The sequence below is a fragment of the Tupaia chinensis genome, unplaced genomic scaffold (assembly GCF_000334495.1).
Source record: "Tupaia chinensis unplaced genomic scaffold, TupChi_1.0 Scaffold000288_2, whole genome shotgun sequence".
NCBI classification, from domain to species: domain Eukaryota; kingdom Metazoa; phylum Chordata; class Mammalia; order Scandentia; family Tupaiidae; genus Tupaia; species Tupaia belangeri.
Window position 1 is genome coordinate 3435837 of NW_006159773.1, and position 22048 is coordinate 3457884.

Sequence of the window (22048 nt, forward strand, 5' to 3'; positions counted from 1 at the left end):
TCTCTCTCACTCTGTCCCTCTCTGGTCAAATTAAAATAAATAAAGTAAATAAGTTAAATATAATAATTTTAAAAATCAAAAGCCTACTCTTTTAGGAAAGTTATTTCACCTCGCTAAAGCTCAGTCTCCTTGTCTGTAAAACAGGTTAGAAATGGTAGCTAGCTTATGGGATCCTTATGAGGGTTAAAGGAAATGATCATGTCAAATTGTCTAGTAGAGGCCCTGGCACATAACGTATAGTCGATAAATGTTAGCAACAGTAACCAGTAATACCACTCTTCTCTAAATCGCTCCTGACCAGAATAATATTTGGGTACAAAATCCCCTAAGCACAGTCAGAAAAAGTACCAATTTTAGTATCTGGTCTTTGTCATTGTTTTGCCAGTCTGGCTATGATGTGCCTAGGAGCGGATCTTCTTGTTTTGATTCTATTTGGGGTCCTATGTATTTCTTGGGTCTGGATATTTGAATGCCTTTCTATATTTGGAAAGTTTTCTTCCAGGATTTCATGGAATAAATTATCTAGGCCCTTATTATTTTTTTTCCTCTTCTGGGATACCAATTATCCAGATGTTAGGGCGCTTGATGGTATCCAGTACTCCTCGTATATTATCCTCATTTTTCATGGTTGTTTTCTCAATCTTCTTGATACTTTTTTCTAGGTCAGATGTTTTGTCTTGTACATTAGATTCAATCTTCTGCCTGATCTAATCTACTTTTAATAATTTCAAGAGAGGTTCTGATTTCCTGTATCACATTCTTTAACCCTAGAAGTTCCATCTGGTTCTTGTTTAAGGTATCTATTTCTTCTTTCAAATCATGATAGGACTTCCTCATCTCCTGGAGCTCCTTGTCTCTTATCCATCTCAGTTAGTTTGGTCATGACAAATTATTTTGAATTCCTTATCAGACATGTCCACAACGTCCATTGTATTGACTGTGGGTGATGTAGGCTTGATGATTTCCTTTGGGGGAGAGGCCTTTTGTTGGTTGCTCATACTTCTTGAGCCTCTGCAATTGTTCCTAGTCATCAGGTGATCTATATGTTGCTTCCTAACTTATTGAAGGTATCTCTGAGTGTTAAGAGGTGTACAGGATTAGAAAATTGATGATTTTTCTTATGGTGGACCTACTTGTTGCTCACCAGTGCCATGTACTGTTGTCACTGGTCCTGGGTGACCCAAAGTCTTCCCTGGTTCTAAGGAGTGGTGAACCGCCAACTGACCTAATAAGCAACACCTCAAGAGCAAAGAAAAGCAAAACAAATAAAAATAGTGTGGCGCATGTTGCAGGCTGTGCACTATTTAAAACACTAAAATTCAGAGAGTCCAAAGGCACGTTGGGAAGGGACCAGAGGATGCGCGTAGGTCCCGGGTGGAAGGGCCTGCAGACACAGGCAGCCTGGTGTCCGGAACTCCTGGCTGGCTCAATCTGGTTTGCAGATGGGGTCGGGAGGTGCGAGTTCATCAAGTCCTAGGGAACCAACCTGAAGTCTAGAGAGGAGGGGTGCAGATGCCCAAAGATCCCGGGCGGAAGGACCTGCTGGGAGGCAATAATTATTGAAGAGAGCAGGGTCCCTGACTAGGCAGAAGGAAGTCTGGGGGATTTGAGGGAAGACAGTTGAGAAAAGATTTGATGCAGCTATGGAGAGGGAATGGAGAGAAAGCTTAAGGACACAGGATTGCCAAAGTATGTGACCCCGGAGACTGAAACTGTGTAGAGGAACCAAAATATGTTATTTGCAGCTTTTTTTTTAGGAGAATGTTCAGAGCAGGTGTTGGAGCAGAAGAGATAAATTGCTGTGTATGGCCGGATGATCTTTGCCAGAAAATGTAGATTTTAAGTTTTACTTCTTGTTTTTAGTTTGCTGTAGGGCACATGTGCTATCTGGAGAGAGATGTAGAGAAAGGACAGTGAGGAAAAGTCCATGGAAATGGCCATGTCACAATATCTTCTCCATTCTCTCTGGGTTTTGGGTATGCACATAAATGTACCTAGCATGTTTTCTAGTCCCCAGGTTTGGGACTCAGACCACTCACTCAGCCACATGGGATCCAGCTGCCTTAATCTCCATGCCACCTTCTGGAGATTAAAACCACTTTTATTTTTTAAAAAATTAGGTCACTGGGAAGTCATGACAAATTTTTCTGTGTTTTTCTATGTAAAAATGAGTCATGACTTTCCTGATAACCCAATAATATCAATATATTTATTTAATTTTTTAAAGAATTATTTTATTAAATTTTATTTGTTGTTATTACTTTTTAATTTGAAGAGAGAGAGAGAAAGAAAGAAAATGAGAAAGTAAGCCACCAGATCTGGGGGGTGGGGATGGGGAGAGAGAGAAAGAGGATGTGAGAAAGCGAGCCACCAGATCCGGAAATCAAACTACATAGGCCATATGGGAGTCTAGCACCTTAACCACAGTGGCATACCGCAGTCTTTTTTCCTCCCAGGGTTTTGGGTACGCACACACATGCACCCAGCGTGAGTTTTAAGCCACTGTGTCCAGGCTTGAACCATGGTTGACTATGTGGGATGGTCCAGTGACAACCATTACACCATCTACTGGTCCTGTAATAATCTATTTATTATAGCAAAAAAAAACCCCAAAAACCCCAAAAAACCAAAAACCAAAAAACCAACCAACAAACAAAAAAACCTTGAATACCAGAAGACAAGGAAAAATTGCTTTAAGCAAACCTTCTATATGAAACACCATGGGACCAGCAGTTAGCGTAATGTCTATGTTGCTAGACTCCCATGTAGTCGACTGCGATTCAAGTCCTGGACCCAGTGGCTTAAACTCACGCTGGGTGCGTGTGTGTGTGTGTACCCAAGATCCCGAGAGGAGAATGGAGGAGAAGGGATTGTGGCGTGGCCATCTCCCCTGGGGAGTGATTTCTCGCTTTCTGTCTCTCTGTCGCTTTCTGTTTTTCTGGCGAGCGCACATGCCCTGAAGTGGAAACCTCTCAAAAAAAAAAAAAAAGAAAGAAAAGAAAAGAAAAGAGAAAAAGAAACTCCATGAAATTTTGGATATTTTCTAGTCTTCTTTCTGAACATAATGAAAACAAAAATGAGGTAGAAAAGGATATCATTATGTTATTTATTGCATTTTCTCATTTTTTTCCTCTTAGATTTACATGCATCATGAAATATATATACTTCAATTTTTTTTTACACTATCATTTATTGATGACTTATTCTCCACCAAATATTGTGTTAAGCCAGTGGGTCTGGAAACCCATGAAGTTATTTCTAAACTAAGACATTATTTGTCTTTTTTGTTTTTATTCTTTCATGTATATACATGTTTTTCAGAGGCTGTCTGTGTGAGGACTTCATCTTTCTGAAGCTGAAAGAATGTACGCTTATATATTCTCATGCTTTAAAGGTTTCTTAGTTTAATTTCTAAAATGCCAAATATATACATGTTGTATGTATATATATGATACATTCATAAAAGCTCTTTGGAACACTCCATTTTAAATAGTGTAAAAAGGTCTTGATACTAACAAGATTAAAGCCATAGAACTGGGCTGTTCATTTCCTTGTGTTACCACATCTGGTCCTCATTTGGCCTGTAAGTTGGTTGTTGGTATTGCTTGTGTGTGTGTGTGTGTGTGTGTGTGTGTGTGTGTGTGTGTGTGTAGAGACGACAGTCTGAAAGAGATGGAGCCAGGGTCCAACCCAAGTTCATATATCTAGAGCCTCTTCTGTTAACTTTGCTCTCAACCATGTTCTAATTCTTAGATATAGAAGATGTCTCCTATTTTCATTATCTTATTCTATTGATAATTTCTGTTTGTTTCTTTTTAAGAGAGATTTTTGCGTGTGTGCTCACCAGAGAGACAGACTTAAAGGGAGGAAACCTCCCCTTGGGACAGCGGGGAATGGCCATGCCACAGTTCCTTCTCCTCCATTCTCCTCTTGGGATCTTGGGCACACACATGCGTGTGCTCAGTCAGTGTGAGTTTTTAAAAAGCCATGACGTGAACTGTGGTCGACTACATGGGAGTTCAGTTATGTAACCATTACACCATCTACTGGTCCCTATTGATAATTTCTGATTAAACAGCTTTTCATATATTGAGGATCAGCTATATAATTAGTAAGCCAAATGGAATACTATTTCAAAGCTTTTTATATATGTGAATTGTATTTTTATTCTCAAGATGTAAAAATTAATATTTAACATTTTCATTGTGATCAATATTCATAAAATTGTAGGTGAATTCTTAGCCCTTTGTTTTTTTCTAGTAATGACATCTCTTCCAAAATTCCAATCAGTCTACATTTATCTTGCTTTCCACATGATGTTTTCAAGGGCTGAAATGTTAATTGAGCAATAACATCATTTTTTCTAGTAAATTTTAGGGATCAGCTGTGATAATAGTGTTGCAACTGCTTGAGTCATAGCCAAAAAACTCAGCACTTTGGTTGTGCCTGTTCTCAGCTGCACTGCTCTGTGTTCTAGGGGGCATCTTGAGTGAGAAAGGTAGAGACTGCACCATCCACAACCTACTTCTTGTCCTGAGGGCTTTGTAATGTTTTAAGTTTGTGAAAAATAAAAAGAACATCAAGTTTGTGTTCTTTAGTTCCACAGCATTTCCAGTGTCTTTTGAAGCTTTGGTGATGTCTCACTATCTATCTTGTTCCTTGATTTTGAAATACGATTATTCATATGTTGCTTAGAGTTAAGTTTCATAAAATCTCATTTGTAAACAAGAGTTAGCTTAGTTATGTAACTTGTTTTTCTTGTACCAGATTCAGAAACACGAGTTGACCTGAAATTTATGTACCCAGATCCTCCAAGAGATCATCACACCTTAGAGATTCAGCAGCAGGCCCTGCTAAGAGAGCAGCAGAAGAAGCTGAATAGAATGAAAATGCAGGAAGGTGCCAAAGGTATGGGAAATAAATCCGTTACTATTTAAAAGTATCAGTGACTTGCTCTTCTGCCGGCCTTCTCCACCTCTTGTATTGATTTCAGTGCTGGGCAGGCCTCTGCACCAGCAGCTCTGTGCTCACAAGGGCCTTTTGGCCTATAGTCCCTGTAGAAAAAGACAAGTCCCAGAGAGGGCACTGACTGGTTCTGCTGGTGTCGTGTGTCTATGCATAAGAGGGGCCTATCATTCTGTGTAGATGGAGAATTGAGTATTGTGACCAAACAGGTGACATTTGCTTAGGAACTAGGAACCCAAGGAAAGATTACTGGGCATGCCAGTGACCTCTGGAGCATCTTCTGCTGTGGGGGTGGGATGGGATGGGGTGGAGAGGCATTGTGTTTAAGTGTTGGTGTGGCGTAAAGTCTGCAAAACATAAGGCTTGGCTATGAGTATGCTTTTGTATAATCAGCCAATCAACAGATACTTACTGAGCACCTCCTATGAGCGCAGGTACTGTCCTGTAATATCCAGGGAAAATAGTGATGAATGAAATAGGCTCAGGCGCTTAAACTCTATCGGAGAAGCTACGTGCTATTTATGCACAAGGGTGATGAATATTCAGTAGAGAAGTCTTCACTTTCATGGGAATATGAACCTGGAGGTAGGAGTGGAGAGGCACCTAGAGTCAAAGTGGAGCTCAGAAGTGTTGATGGGCCTTTTGATACCCAGGTGTACTGCAGGCCCTCACATCTGTATCTTGTCAGCTTTTCCAGCTGCCAGGCCATGGAGGCTGACTGTGGAAAATGAGCCCTGAAACACAATCAATCAGATCACAAGAATGGGAGGGATGGTCCTGCTAGTTATTTTTAGGAAAATTTAAGACTCTACCTGGGCAGGCTGGTCTGTTTCATAGACTCAGGATGCTTTTCTGACCTCAAGAGACAACATCACAGAAGTCAGTGAGGCAACACTATAGGCCAGATCGCAGGTCAAGACACTGGTAAGTATTTGTACAGGGACCAGTTTTCCTTCATCTGGGACAGAATTTTTAACAGTCTTACATAGATCACTCTTGTGGCAGCAGAATAACACAAGTTCTGTGATAAGTAGTTAGGCATATGAATAAGAGAGAGGAACTCTTCAACCTTTCCACCCAGCTTGGTATTTGTCTCTGGAAGCCTCAAATGATGATCTAAACTTGTGATATCTTAGCATCTTAAACTGGTTAGCCTCAGTGTAGTCCCAGGCACATGCAGTGCATTTTAGCTTTGGGGGCATCCACCCCCACAGCAGCCACCTGCAACTTCCAGCAAACACTGTGACGTTGTAATTCATAAGAATGTGGCCTGACTGTGAACAGTCACAAGTGCGGATACACAATTTTTGGAAAAGGAATACAGGCTATAAAATCGGTAGACTGTTTATTCCCAAATGCAGATAGTATCTTAGAAGGACAAAATCCACTACTTAGGGAAATATACTGAAAGTCTGAACAAATTAGATATGCTTTGGAATGGCTAATCCAAAGTCTTTGTCCCTAGCAGTAGAGACCTAGAATTCAGCTTACTTCACGTCCATCTAAATCCAATTACAATTTTCTACACAGATGGCAGAAATATGACAGAAGATGGTAAAAAAAAAATTCTATCAGTCATTTTTCTTTCTCTGGGCATCACAGTGATTCTATTTTATATTCATTAATTCAAATAGAAGAGTTTTATCCAACCAGAATGTATGTAGGGTAATATTTACTAATAAGCAAGTAGTACCTAAAATTCTTTTCAAGTGTGGTAGTTGAAAAGTAGTTTCTACTCAAGAGCTAGTCATAAAACATATTCTAAATATTTTTAAATATTATTAAATATTTTCTAACCTCTCTTTTTGTTCTCTATTGGCAACAGTTGACTTAGACGCTGTTCCACATGCTAAAGTTCGAGAACGCAGAATGGTAAGCAGCCAGTTCTAATTTTTCTTTTTTCTCTTTGCCATAGGGTGCATGTGCTCACTGGAGATAGACAGGGAAAATGAGAAATCGCTGCCCCTGGGGACGGCCTTGCTGCGATCTCTTCTCCATTCTTCCCTGGGGATTTGGGCCATACCAAAACATATGCCCAGTATGGCTTTTCAAGCTGCTGGGTCTGAGACTCGAACCATGGAGTTGGCCATGTGGGAAGCAGTGACTTAACCTCCATGCCACCTGCTGGCCCATTATTTAAAATTTTTCAAGTTGGATTTTGGGGGATAAAAACTTAAGAATATGATGAGTATTCCCGCTTTTAAATTCTTCAGGAATATTGAGTTAAGAAAGTATTTAAATCAGTGTAGTGAGTAGTTAGAGAAGTGTTAGTATTTGTAAAGAAAACCTATTGTAATAACTAAGAACAAAATTCCAGCACTAGGCTATTCAAGTTACTCTCTTTTTCTAGCTGACTTAGGGCAAGTTTTTAATCTCTCTTTGTCTTACTTTCCTAATCTGTAAAGTGAGGATACCAGTACTTAGCTCTGAGTGGCTATAAGAGTTACTCTCTGTGGGGCCAGCCAGTGGTGTGGTTTAGGCAGCCAGGTTCCGCATGGCTAACTGTGTGGTTTGAGTCCTGGACCTGATGGTTTGACAATCACACTGGGCACATGTATATGTGCCCAAAATCCTGAAAGAAGAGATGGAGAAGGGATTGTGGTGACCATGCCCCAGAGTGGAGTAGGGGGGCATGCTTCTCGCTTTCTCTACCTTTCTCCAGTGAATATATGTGCCCTCTGGTGAAAAAAAATAAATTGAAAGACACTTAGAAATAGACCTGGCATATAATAACTTCTGTGTAAATGTTTACTTGATAAATATTTTTTTATTTATATTTAGAGAGGTTTTTGCTATAGGGTGAGCGCACTTGCCAGAGAGAGAAAGAGAGAGACAGAAAGTGAGAAATCACCCCCTGGGGGGATGGCCATGCCACAATCCCTTCTTTTCTCAGGATCTTGGGCACGCACACACATGCGTCCAGCATACGTTTAAGCCACCAGGTCTGGGACTCGAACCATGGTTGTCTACGTGGGAGTTCAGTGACATAGCCATTACGCCAACTGCCGATTCCACTTGATAAATAATACTAGCTCAAAGGTGGCTGTGGGGTTTTGAGATAATTTATTAAAAGCCCAAAATAGGACTTGGCCCCATAGTGAGCGCAGTGACGTGTTTGCTGTCATTGATGTTAGCACTAGTGGAAGTAGAATTGATCATGTAGGTAACAGTGAGGCCTAAAGGAAATAAGCAAGGTCAGGGGTCATAAGTGGTAACTCACTCACTCTGAGGAGGTGACATTTGTGAAAGACTGAAAAGCAGAAGGGGTGAGCCATCTTTATTAAATATTTATTAGGTGCTTTGTATGCACCAGAAACAGGAGTAAACAAAACGTACAAAACTCCTGGCCCTCTGAGGGCCTACATTTTCAATGAGGGAGAGGCGGCAAGCAAACCTATAGTTAACCTGTAGTAGGTTAAATGGTGCTGTGGGAACATGATAGAGAAAGAAGGGTAAGGGTGGGGGGCTACAGTTTGAAATGCAGTGGGCATGGGCCATCACTGAGTAGGCAACATTTGAATAAAGGGCACCAGGGAGTGGCCATGGGAGATACCGAGGGAACATCTGGGGAAGATTCAGGCAGAGCCTCTGGCAGGAGTCGGCTGATACATGCTAGGAGGAGTGACATGCTGAGGGGGAGGCCCCCAAACAAAGGTGAGTAGGGGCAAATGGAGCAGAGGCAACAGGCGAGACTGACGAGACACTTGCCATCTTTGAGGGGAGGAGTGACAGGATCTTTTTCATGTTTTCACTCACTCCCTGCCGTGCATGGAGAATACACCGGGAGGAACGGGAGACTGTTGCAGTAATCTAGGCTAGAGCTAAGCTGACTTAGACCCAGCGAGAGCAGCAGAAGTGGTCAGAGGTGGATTTATTTCAAGGGAGAGCCAAGAGCATTTTCAGTATATTGAGGTAGAATATGAGAGAAGTCCAAGGTGGACTTCCTGGCTGTTCACAGGCATTGCTGTTGACGGAAGTGAACTTCAGTTTAGACGAGATGGAAATGCCTATCAGGCAGTTCTCCACTGGCAAGTATACACGAGGGAGCAGGGGGAGAAAACAAAGGGTGGAAATACAATTGGATCTTCGTAGCACCTTTAGGATACAGGTAGTACTTCTGTTGACGCAAGTGAAGCAGGAGAAAGTGTGGTGTCAGGGAGCAGGCTGGGAACTTCAGTTTAGACGAGATGGAAATGCCTATCAGGCAGTTCTCCACTGGCAAGTATACACGAGGGAGCAGGGGGAGAAAACAAAGGGTGGAAATACAATTGGATCTTCGTAGCACCTTTAGGATACAGGTAGTACTTTCCCCATTTTGAAATTATGAAAGTAAGGATCAGCTAGACTCTTACTTGCCCAGGGTTTCAAATTAGTAGTTGTTGGTGCATAGTTTTGATGAGACCAGGATGTTGGTAATGTCTGCCATTTATTGACCACACTCTGCCTGTGTGGGATGCTTGACATTTATTTGTTCTAAATTTCACAGCAAGGTACGCTCAATCCTCTTTTGCATAAGAGAAAACTGATACTTAACGGCTTATTAACTTGCTAGGGTCAGCCAACCAATAAACTGGTTGTAGCCAGGCCTGACCCCTGAGCTCCTATGTGTCCCCAGACCACGTGGTCAGACACGTCTTGACACTTAATTGGGAAGACTTTGCAAGTTACCAGATCTCTCCATATGTAGCTTTAATATTTCATGGTGAAGACACTAAAATTCGGTATGTAGGAGTTTTTGGTTAAAATCCTGGGTTAATTACAGCAGGTTTTGCATAGTAGAATGTCAGTATAAGCCAAGTTTATTATGGATTTTATAAAAAAGTGAATCAATCTTGGGCTTCTGATCTTCCTGACACCTGGCTTAGGTGGAATTTAGTCACTCTTGCAGTCATGCCACAAACGTCGTTGCAGAGGTTGGCAATATGTGTGAGGGCTAAGAAGAGCTGGCTCAGAGCCATGATGATTTTTTTCCATTATTGCTAGAAAGAAGAGATTCAATGGCTAGTAATTTAAAAAGATTAAATTGGGGGAGGGGAGAACCACAGGTAATTTGGTGGTTAAGGCGCTGCACTCCCACATGGCCAACTGTGGTCTGAGTCCCAGATGTGGTTGCTTGAAAACCACACTAGCACGTGAGCACATGTGCCCAAAATTCCAGGAGGAGAAAGGGGAGGCGAAGGGATCGTGGAGTGGCTGTCCTTGTTGGGGGCGATTTCTCACTTTCCCTCTCACTGTATCTCTGATGAGTGCATGTGTCAGCATGATTTTAGCCAACATGGCAAAAATCTTAAAAATGAAGAATCTTTAAATCAGAGGCTAGCAGGTAGCATGGTGGTTAAAGGACCAGACTCCCACATAGCTGACCGCTGTTAGAGTCCTGGACCTGTTTGGCTTGAAGATCACACTCGATGTGTGTGTGCATGTGCCCAAGATCCCAGCAAAAGAATGGAGGAGGGGAGATTTCCGTGTGGCTATCTTCCCTCAAAGGGTTAGTCAGCACTTTCCCTTTCTCTGTCTCTCTCCAGGGAGTGTACATGTGCCCTATAGCAAAAACCTAAAAACAAATAAACAGATTAAATTCAGTATATTTTATAGGAAAATTTGGTTTGGTGTAAAAGAACTGTTTGATAATGAAGGCTGTGTATCGGTGGGATTTGTCGCCTTTAAAATGAATGCACTTGAGCCAGCAGATGGCATAGCAGTTATATCACTGGACTGTACATGGTTGACCATGGTTCGAGTCCTGCATTGGGTGGCTTGAAAAATCATGCCAGTGCATGTGCACCCAAGAGCCCAGGAGAATGGAGAAGGGATTGTGGCATGGCCATTCATCCCCCCAGGGGGTGATTTCTCATTTTCCCTCTCACTGTCTCTGTCTTTCTCTGACAAGTGCATGCACCCAGGACAAAAACCTTTTAAGAAAAAACAAAATTTTAATGGACTCTTCACTGAAGTGTTCTAGAAAAGCCCATAAATCTAGTGGCGAACTGCAGGGCGCATTATTGGGTGACTTTAGGTCCTCTGACAAACAAGGTGATGCTATACTGTAAGATTCTCTATATGTAAATTTTTCACCTCTCATTTGATAACCCATGAAAAAGCCCAACTGCAGCGTATTTCTTCCTACTCTATAGCCACTATATATCTACTATATATGTGTGCTAGATCATCATGACAGACGTCTTGTCTCTTTGCCATGGAACTGTGATCTACTCCAGAGCAGAAACTCTTAATGCATCTTTGTATTTCTAGTTTCTAGATGGGGGACATACTGAATCTCAGAAGTGGTTTAAGAACTTTCCATGCTCGGTTGGGATCATTCCTTTATGAGCAGTATATAATATGATCCAACCACAAGGGGGCAGGAAGGAGTAGAGTTGGTGAATAAATGTCCTCACTTGCCAGACTCTAGGCAGGAGGAAGCAAGTCCTGCTGCTGCCCTCACTGTCTGGTAGGAGCTACGCCTCTCCAGTATTTCCTGGGCACTGGAATGTGGTACAGGCGGGAAGTAGTCAGCCCTGCTTTTCCCCATCTTCTTTTTTATAGGGGGGGACAGTACAGAAACTTGTGCCTCTTAGTACAGATTTGTTGTTTTCCACATTAGACTAATAAAAAAGTAATCATGAAGATACGGTGTTTCTTTTAGCTCAGAGATGAAACCAATGATTTCTTGAAAAACTCATTGCTGGAATCTGATAGTGCTTTTATTGGTAAGTGTATTTATTTTAATTTACTGTTGCTATATTATTTAACATTAAACAGTATTTATGAAGAGGGTCTTCAAAAAGTTTGTGGGAAATACATATTATGAGAAAATTATGCATGAATTTCAAAATTGTTTGCACTAAAATAAATTTCATTTTTCCACAGACCTTGTTGAAGATTTGCCCTTCTCCATATTCATAAAACCAGTACTATACTTTTTGTTGTGCAAAGTGGTAGAAAATATTCTGTTTCTGAATTACTAAAATTTTCAAAAGGTCTAAGAATAGTTCATACAAAAACTTGTACATTAATGTCCATGATGACTTTAAGAGCCAGAAACAAAATCAGCCCAGATGTCCTTTAGCAGGTGAATGGTTAAAGGAACTCTGTTACCTCTTGGAATTACTTAGCAGTAAGAAGGGACGTGCAACAACTTGGATGGCTGTTAAGGGAAATATGGTGAGCAAAGAGAAAAAAATAAAGCCAACCTCAATAAGTTGCAAACCGTGTAATTCCACTTATATAACATTTTTCAAATGATGAAATTGAGAAACTGAAACCAGACTAGTAGTTGACCAGGGTTAGGGCCAGGGACTGAGAGGGAGGGAGAAGTATATGTAGTTATCAAAGAGAAACATGGTTCTGAGACTGTATCCACGCCCATAACCCAAGCCTACAAAGATGTAAACAGTCAATAAAACAATATAGAACTTACTACACACACACATACACACACACACACGAGTACAAGTAAACTGGGAAACTTGATTAAGATTGGTGGGTTGCATCAGTATCTATATCCTAGTTGAGGGATTGCAGTTTTGCAAAATGTTACCATTGGAAATTGAGCAAAGTGTAGGAGAGATCTCTAATATTTCTTAAAACTGTGTGTGAATTTACAGTTATCTTAAAAATATTTCTATTAGAAAAGTTATAGGCATATTTAGTCTTAGAAGATATGCAAAGGTGTCATGGGATCTTTTAATAATATATCTTTGTATTTATGATCAGTCTCTGATCGTAGCACTTCTGCTATCTTAGGACCATCAGCGGCATTATCTCTTACACATATTAGTTGCATTCCATGCCAATTGCTATAGATTTTCATATGACAGAAATTTCAAATTAAGTTATATTTCTGTCTTAGTATTTTTTAATGAGTTTTTTCTTCCCAAGGAAGTTGCCCTGGAGAGAGTGAGAAAAGACAAGAAACAGAGAGCTTGCCCATGGAGGCATCAGGGAAGTGTGACCTGTTTTACCTAGCGATGATCACAGTCTGGGCCACTCAGGGTCTTGGATATTTCATGAAATTACATAAGCCAGAGATAAAGCAGTCTGGTTAACGATGGCACTACAGATGTCCCATCATTATGTGGGTGTTACTGCTGCTCTAATGAATGTAATGCTGGTGGTTTCAAATGTATTTTTATTTTAAATAAGTTTTTACAATTATTAAATACTAAAATGTAAAATTTATGACCTTAACTATTTTAAAGTGTATACTTGAATGTTAGTAAGGACATTTGCATTATTACTGTGAAGCCATTATCACTATCCATCTCCAGAACTCTTTATCTTTATATAAAACAATAATTCCCTACCCCGATTCCGCTAGCCTTTAATGACCACCATTCTACTTTTCAAGGTGATTACTCTGGGACCTAATGTAAATGGAATCATTCAGTATTTGCCCTTTTATGACTGGATTATTTCACTTAACACGTCTTCAAGGTTCACTCATGTTGTAGCGTGTGTTAGATTCCATCCTCTCTCTTTTTAAGGCTGAATAATATTCCATTGTATGTTTGTAACATATTTTGTTCATCATCTGTTGATACACACATCGCTTCTTTCCACCTTTTGGCTATTGTGAATAACATTCTGTGAACATGCGTGCATGAATATCTACTAGAATCATTGCTTTCGGGAACACCAGATGGCTTAATGGTTATGTCGCTGGACTCTCATGTAGTCGACTATGGTTTGAATCCTGGACCCGGAGGCTTAAACTCATGTCGGGAGCATGAGCATGCATGCTCGAGATTCCAAGAAGAGAATGGAGGAGAAGGGATTGTGGTGTGGCCATCCCCCCCGCCCCCCGGGTTGATTTCTCACTATCTGTCTCTCTTATCTCTCTGGTGAGTGTCCCCACCCTGTGGGCACACCCCCCCCCCCCCCCGCCAAAAAAAAAAGCACTGGTTTTCATTCTTTTGCATATCAGTGGAATTGCTGTTTCATATGGTATTTCTTTTTTTTTGTTTGAAGAATCGCCATCCTCTTTTCTAAAGCAGCTACATCAGTTTATAAGCACTGCACAAGAATTCTAATTTTTCTACATCCTTGCCAACACTTGTTTTTTTTTAGTAATAGCCATCCTTATGGTGTGAGGTGATGTCTCATTATGGTTTTCACTTGCATCTTCATAATGATTAGTGATGTTGAACATCTTTTCTTGTGCCATATGTATATCACCTTTGAAGAAATACCTGTTCAAATCCTTTGCCAGTTTTTACTCAGGTTTTTTTGTTGAGTTGTAGGAGTTCTTTATTATATATTCTGAGTATCAACTCTTTATCAGATACATGATTTGCAAATGTTTTCTGCATAGTAGGTTGCATTTTTCACTCTTTTGAATTGTGTCATTTGATGTACATAAGTTTTTTATTTTGATGTAGTTAAATTTATGATGTCTCCTATTGCCTGTGCTTTGGTGTCATATCCAAGAAATCATCACTAACTGTACTGTCATCATGAAGCCTTGTCTTATGTTCTCAACATTGCATGGCGGTGCATTACTGCCACACCGTTACAGCTGGCCAAGTACAATCACTCTTTTTTTCTTTTTCTTTTTCCTTTTTTTTTGAGAGAGAGCTTTGCTATAGGGCGTGTTTGTTCACCGAAGAGACAGAGAGAGACAGAAAGTGATAAATCACCACCCCCCCAGCTGGGGGGATGGCCACAGTATAATCCCTTCTCTTCGATTTTTGGGCTGGCAAGCACATGTGCCCAGCATGAGTTTAAGCCGCCAGGTCTGGGATTCAAACCGAGGTCAACTTCATGGGAGTCCAGCGATGTAACCATTACTCCATCTGCAGGTCCCCAACCACTCTTAAAAAGTTTGATAGTTCCTCAAAATTCTGGACAGTTATCACAGTATACAGCAATTTCATTCGTAGGTATATACCCTAAAGAAATGAAAACATGTATCCATACACAGATGTGTAAAACAGGAATGTTCACAGTAGTAGTATTCATAATCACCAACAACTAGTGAATGTTGGCCAGTGGTGGATGCATGGACAAAATGTCATGAATCCATATGATAGAGTATGACATAGCAATAAAGTGGAATGAACTAATGATACATGGTACAATCTCCTGGAACCTCAACACATGATGCTACATGAAAGACACAAAATTACGTTAGAGCTAGGTAAATCCAGGTAAATCCATTGAGGCAGAGTAGACCAGCGTTTGCCTAAGTCTGGGCAGGTGGGTGCGGGGAGTGATGGCCAGTGGGCATGAGGAAGCCGTTGGAGGTGATGGAAATGTCCTGGATTGTACTAATGAATGCAGAACTCTGGAAATTTACTAGAAGTAATTGAACTACTCTTACAGTGGGTGAATTGCATGGTGGTTTACTATCTAATAAAGTACGTAAAAACAGGTTCTTGGTTTAGTTCTGGGCAAAAGAATTGAAACGGTGTAAGTTTAAGACTTTTCCCCTGTGTGGCTCTTTTAGGTGCTTATGGTGAGACATATCCTGCCATCGAAGATGATGCTGTTCTTCCACCATCACAGCTGCCTTCTGCAAGGGAGCGCAGGAGGAACAAATTGAAAGGAAAGGACATGGTATGTATAAAATACCTTTTTCTTTTTTCCATGGATAGCATGAATATCCAATTAGATAATGGGAACATTTAGCCCTGAGCCAAGTATGCAGGGCACTCTCAACAAATGATGGTAGATGCTGCTGTTCCTAACATTATTACATCTACAGTTTTAGTGGCAGTAACTTCGTGCCCTAGGCAATCACTAATATACTTCAGCCCGTATACGTGTCTTTTCTGGACATTTCATATAAATGAGTACCTAAAATCAATGGTCATTTGTGACTGTTTTTTGTTGTTGTTTTTTTTTTGTTTTTTTTTTCCAAATGTTGTCATGTTGTAGCATGTTAGTACTTGATTCCTTATTGTTTAATATTTCATTGTACATTTTATCTGTTCAACCCAGCTGATAGACATTGGGTTGTTTTTACCATAACAGCTTATTATAAATACACTATTAACATTCGTGTGTGTGTGTGTATGTATATATTTTTTTAATTAAAAAAAAAATTTAATAGTTTGTGATTGGGCACCTGTGCTCACTGGAGAGCAAAGGAAGGTAAAGAGAGAAAGCAATCCCCCAGCCCCTCAAGGGAGATGGCTACCCTACTGTCCCTTTTCCTTCATTCTTGAGATTTGGTGCACATATGTACACATGCTTGCTGTGTTTTTCAAGTTGCCAGGTAACCATGCAGTCAGTCAGCCATGTGGGATTCAGCTACCTTAACCACTGTGCTGCCCTGCTGGCCCCATGTGCAGGTTTTTGATATGTTCATTTCTCTCAAGTTTCTGCTAGTAGAACTGTTGAGTTATATGGTCACTCTTTGGTGTTATATTTAGCATTCTGAGGAGCTGCCACTGTTTTACAAAGCAACCACACCATTTTACATCCCTACCAGCAATGTATGAACATCCTGGCCAATACTTATCGTCTGTCCTTTTGATTATAGCCACTACTGAGTCTGAAGTGCCATTGTGGTTTCCAATTGTATTTTCCCCCGACGATGTTGAACATATTTTCACTTACTTATTAAGCAGAAATATGTTTTTTTTGGAGGAGAACACCTTAACCACCATGCTACCTGCTGGCCCCATAAGAGTTCTTTATACATTCTGGCTACAAAGTTTCATATCAGATATATGATTTGTAAACGTTTTTTCCAGTTCTGTAGATCACTTTTTTGATAGTATCCTTTGAAGAATAAAGGTTTAAAAAATTTTGATGTAGTTTAATCTTATCACTTAGGTGTCTTGGTGTCTTATCTCAAGAATTCACCGCCTAATTCAGCATCAAGAAGATTAACTTGTTTTTGTTTAGGGCCTCCCCCCTCCCTTTATTTATTTATTTTTTTGCCATAGGACACGTGTGCTTGCTGGACACAGAGAGAGTGAAAGTGAGAGATCACCCTCTCAGGAGGGATGGCCATACTGCAATCACTTCTTTTCTATTCTCCTCTCAGGAGGATGGGCATACATGCACATGTGCTTAGTATGAGTTTCAAGCTGTTGGGTCTAGGACTCGAAACGTAGTTGGCCACGTGGAAGTCCAGCGGCTTCACCACACCACCTGCTGGTCCCCATTTAGTTTTTGCTTATAGTATTAGACATCAATGTTAGCTCCAATTTTAGTTCTTGTCCATTTGTGTACTGTAATCCCTAAGCTTCATGATTTATGTCATCACAAATAATGACTTAGGAGTCAGAATATAAATGCCCCATAATTTCATCACAATGTACATTTATTATGAGTAAGACCATGTTGATTCACTGATTTATTCTAAATTTATTTTATATTAATGACCATTTCTGAAGTTCTGTTTTCTAATTATAGGATAACAGCCGTCCTAATGTGCCACCAGATGGTCTCTCTTTAAAATCCGTATCCAGTGTAAACATTGATCAAGTTAGGATGAAAAATGAAGAACGAATGCGAAGACTGAATGAACTTCACAATAAACCAGTTAATACAGGTAAATGTCTAAATTTAATGGCCTATATTAAGTCTCGTAAAAACTCTTTAAGCTTGCTTATGTGGAAGTTTTTTCACTCATGGTTCAAGGGTAGGTGGAATAAGTTTTGAAATCCTTTGAATTATATGTTCTAGGAACCAGTAACCAGCAAAATCAAACATCAGGATTAATTTTCCATTAGATTCTGTGTACCAGAGGGTTCCTATTTTAGAGTGGATTCTAAACAGAGTAGTTTTTTGCTTATAAAACACATCCAGGCTTTGCTTTCAGAAGGGAAAAGTGCTTATTAATAAGGTGCAGTAGTCCCTTACTGAAGTGAGAGATTATCAGAAATAAATGTTAAGACTGAGTTCTTGGGACCAGCAGTTGGCGTAATGGCTGTGTCGCTGGACTCCTATGTAGTGGACCACAGTTTGAGTCCCAGACCTGGTGACTTAAGTTCATGCTGGGCATGTGTGTGTGGGCACTCAAGATCCAGAGAGGAGAGTGGAGGAGAAGGGATTGCAGCATGGCCATCCTCCCCATCTGGGGGGGTGATTTTTTGCTTTCTGTATGTCTCCCTTTCTGATGAGCACATACATGCACCCTATAGCAAAAACCTCAGAAATTTGTAGTACTATAAAGAAAATGTTTAACTTTTTACTTGGCTTCCTCAAGTATGATGGGCAAAGCAAAACAGCCTCAGGTTAGTATTTTCTTTTCCTAAGTCAGAAAAGCTCATCTTGTTATGAGCAGCCTTTGGTGACTTGCAGGCTAAAGCTTACCATGGATCCAGCACTTGAGGCCAGGACAGTAGCTCAGGCCGATTAATGAGGTCCTCCTCCAGTCCTTTCCCATCCTTTCTCTTTGATGCTGTTGTCACTGGGCTAAGTATTACTGATAGCTGTAGCATTGTTTGGCTTAGGAAATGCAGTGTAGTTTATTGGACAATACTCCTTAGTCTTTTAAACTACATTATATATTTTTAAAGATTTTGTTAATAAGGGTGTGTGTGCCCACCAGAGAGACAAAGTGAGAAACCACCCCGGAAGGATGGCCACACAGCAATCCCTTTGTCTCCATTTACCTCTTGGGATCTTAGGCACATGCACACATGCCTGACGTGTTTTACAAGTCACTGGTTCTGGGACTTGAACTGCAGTTGGATATGTGGGATCCAGCTCCACAATCACCATGCTGCCTGATGGCCCTACAATAGTTTTCTAATAGCAATATTTGTAAAATTATTTTTTGATCAGTTTTTTTTTTTTTTTTGAGAGGTTTTTTTTTTTTCACTATAGGGCGCGTGCGCTCGCCAGACAGACAGAGACATAGAGACAGAAAGTGAGAAATCACCCCCCAGGGGGGATGGTCACGCCGCAATCCCTTCTCCTCCATTCTCCTCCCGGGATCTTGGGCACGCATGCACATGCGCCCGGCGTGAGTTTTAAGCCACCGGGTCCGGGACGCGAACCGCGGTCGACTACGTGGGAGTCCAGCGACATAGCCATTACGCTAACTGCTGGTTCCCTTTGATCAGTTTTAATACTTTGTTAATTTAAAACAATATTCATAATAATCGGTAGCATTCAAGGTAGGTACTGTTCTGATAGTGATAATTCCACTCCAAACACTATCAGTCAACTGATGGGACAGTACTTATCATACTTGAGAAAATATGGACCCATCAGAAAGGATGTCTTTCTAGCTAAAAGGCATATTCTTTTAATGTGTGCTAAAATCACGTATTTTTTAAATTTCTTTTAGAACCAATAGACCAAATTAATTTTAACAGGTATAGAAAGTATTTTAGGAATCTATTGTTTCAAAAAGTTTTCAATGTCTAAACTTTTTAACACTGTCCTTTCAAACAGGAACTTTCTGGTACGATGAGGATTGATTGCTCACTAAACTGCACATATCTCTTTGCTGGGCTAATTCTTCACAGACCAGGAGATTTTTTTTTTTTTTTAAAGAAATTGACGTCACAGGGTAGGCAGACAGATTTTTTGTATTATTATACCAATAAGTAAAGTATAAATGTAGAAATTAAGTACGGTCACATTCAATTTAAAGAGTGAAACAAATTAAGAGTACTTCTTAATGGACTGGACACAACCATTGTAGATTAGGTTTAAGTATGGAAGTGATTTCATCCCAACTAGTGCTTTCCCAAAATGACTTAAGTTCATTACAACAGTGTTAGAGATTGGGAGTATTCCCCATACCTTGCTAGATTAAAATAATTGAGTAAATGAAAGTTCTGTGTGGTACCTATTGGGTTTCTCCAGAAGATGGCAGTTACAAAATTCCCTACATAGCCGTAGTCAGCATTTAGGAGAACGTCTCCTTCAACACGGAATTTTTTTTTAATAAACTGAGAATCCCTCTGGATGCTAGTACCAGAGTCACCTTACTTGATCATTTTTTGTTTTGCACAAGTGGCCCCCTTACCTGGGCCTGCTCTCCCACCACGAAAATGGGCAGGGGACGCCTAAACTAAGCCATAGTTCAGGACACGCTACTGCAGGGACTTCTAGAGCTGCGATGGGTTGGAGTGTGGGAGACCCGCAGTTGAGTCACCTGCCTGCCACCAGTGTTACCTGAATCCTGTGTCTCCTGCTTCTTGTAGATGATGAGATTTCACTGGTTGACCCTGATGATATCATAAAACACACGGGTGACGATGGATCAAACTCTGTAGCAACTGAGCCTTGGCTCCGCCCTGGCACCTCAGAAACGCTGAAACGTTTCATGGCCGAGCAGCTAAACCAGGAGCAGCAGCAGGTTCCAGGAAAACCAGGCACTTTCACTTGGCAGGGCCTGTCTACTGCACATGGTTAAAATAAACCTGTATTGGACCCAGTAGTGCCTTTTAAGGTGAAAGGAATGTTAAGTCAGTACCTTTTCTAACATGTCCTACCTGAAAGCTCATTACTTATACTCCATCTGTATATATAGTGTATTTTTCCATGATGTATATAATGTATAGTATGTACATAAATAAAAGACCATTACTGATTTATATAATAGAATTGTATAAAATTATTTTTGAAGTTCTGTCATAAACTAGGGTGGTGATGAATAACCTCTTGGATTCAACTACCATATGTGCATTATTTCAATTCATCATTAAGGTGAATTAAACCTAAGTGTCTTAGTACTGTACACCAGAATATCCTTTGTTATGTGCACCCCTGCCATCATTCTCTCTGTTCAGAATGACTCAGTAAGTAAACACTTTTGCTGTAGCTGTGACTACGCCGGTTACTATGTACTGAGGAAGTCAAATGTGCCACTTTCGTGTCATTTGTGGCTGCTGATTCAGCAGAAATGACAGGAGCTGTTGATTTCATTCCTGTGAGCCATGCACTAAATGTTACATCTTTCTGCCTCTATTTTATTTTTGTACCAATGAAGGCACTGTGTTGTTACTAATTTATATGATTTAACTACTACTTAATAGTAATAAATTTTATTTTTATTACCAATGTCAATTTCTTATTTTAGCTGGAGTTAAGGTTTCTAGATTAAGTGGAGTTGAAGACAGGTGGGAAGAACCAGATGTCAAGGATTGAGACTGGAATTTGTACTCCACCACAGTGTACTCCTAAATGTGTAATTCCAGACGTATTCAACTTCTGGAAAATAATTACTTGGATTGACAAAACACTGACAGCCAAGAATGCCCCAAGCCTTGGGCACTGACATTTTAAATGGTAGAGCAGATGAATTGGCCACAACTGTGAAATTTCTCTGCTATTTCAGATTTTGGCTACATGTAAATTTTACTCAATTTTCTAATCTAACCATTCTCTTACTGTTAAAGGAATTTTTCTTCTATAGTTATCTGACATAAGGCAGCCTCTGTTTCCTCCAGGGAGAGTCCTGATACCACACATTAAATAAGAAACCACCAGACTATGGGAAGCACTTATCTTCAGGTTGGTGGTCCCCACCTACCGGGGCAGGTGACTCAGCCAAAGCACCAAGCTGGGATTGAACAGAGCTGTGTCTTAGGGGTGAAAAATATAGTACACACATTCAGTAACTGTTCATTACCTAGGAGGTATGAAAGGCTGAACATGCTCCTGTTTTTTTAACACAACCCTCTTCAATTACACTGGCATGTTTCCCTCCCCTTTAAGGTTTTTATTGTTTTTTTTTTTTGTTTGTTTGTGTTTTTTTTGGCCATAGGGCATCTGTGCTCACCAGAGAGAAAGAAAGGGGAAAAAGAAAGAAATCACCACCACCACCCCACCCCCCACCCCCGGGGCATGGCTATGCTGCAATCCTCTCTTCCATTCTCCTCTAAGGATTTGGGGCATGAACACATACATGCCCAGTATGATTATCAAGCCACCAGGCCTGGGACTCAAACTGTGGTCAGCCATGTCCAGCGACTAAACCATTACGCCACCTGCTGGTCCTGACATGTTCGCTTTTTAATGCCATGCCCTACACAACTTGAACTCCCAGGACACACACTATCACACTGCAACCTGCCCCAGAGGCAACTTCAGCTCTCTCTCAGCTTTCAAATACTAGTCTTATTCTTGGACTATTAATACACAAAATTATGAATATCTTATGGTTAGG

General features: G+C 40.5%; 1 protein-coding gene across 1 annotated transcript in view; it reads left to right on the forward strand.

Annotated features, from left to right (window-relative positions):
- CSPP1 (centrosome and spindle pole associated protein 1) overlaps window positions 1–20597 on the forward strand; it is a 154710-nt gene extending 134113 nt beyond the window's left edge. The window contains exons 26-31 of the mRNA XM_006150462.3: window positions 4768–4908; window positions 6791–6837; window positions 11612–11675; window positions 15413–15522; window positions 17332–17470; window positions 20082–20597. Of these exons, the coding sequence (XP_006150524.1) occupies window positions 4768–4908; window positions 6791–6837; window positions 11612–11675; window positions 15413–15522; window positions 17332–17470; window positions 20082–20293 (713 nt within the window). The 3' untranslated portion in view covers window positions 20294–20597. The remainder of the gene's footprint in view (window positions 1–4767; window positions 4909–6790; window positions 6838–11611; window positions 11676–15412; window positions 15523–17331; window positions 17471–20081) is intronic.
- Window positions 20598–22048: the final 1451 nt, after the last annotated feature.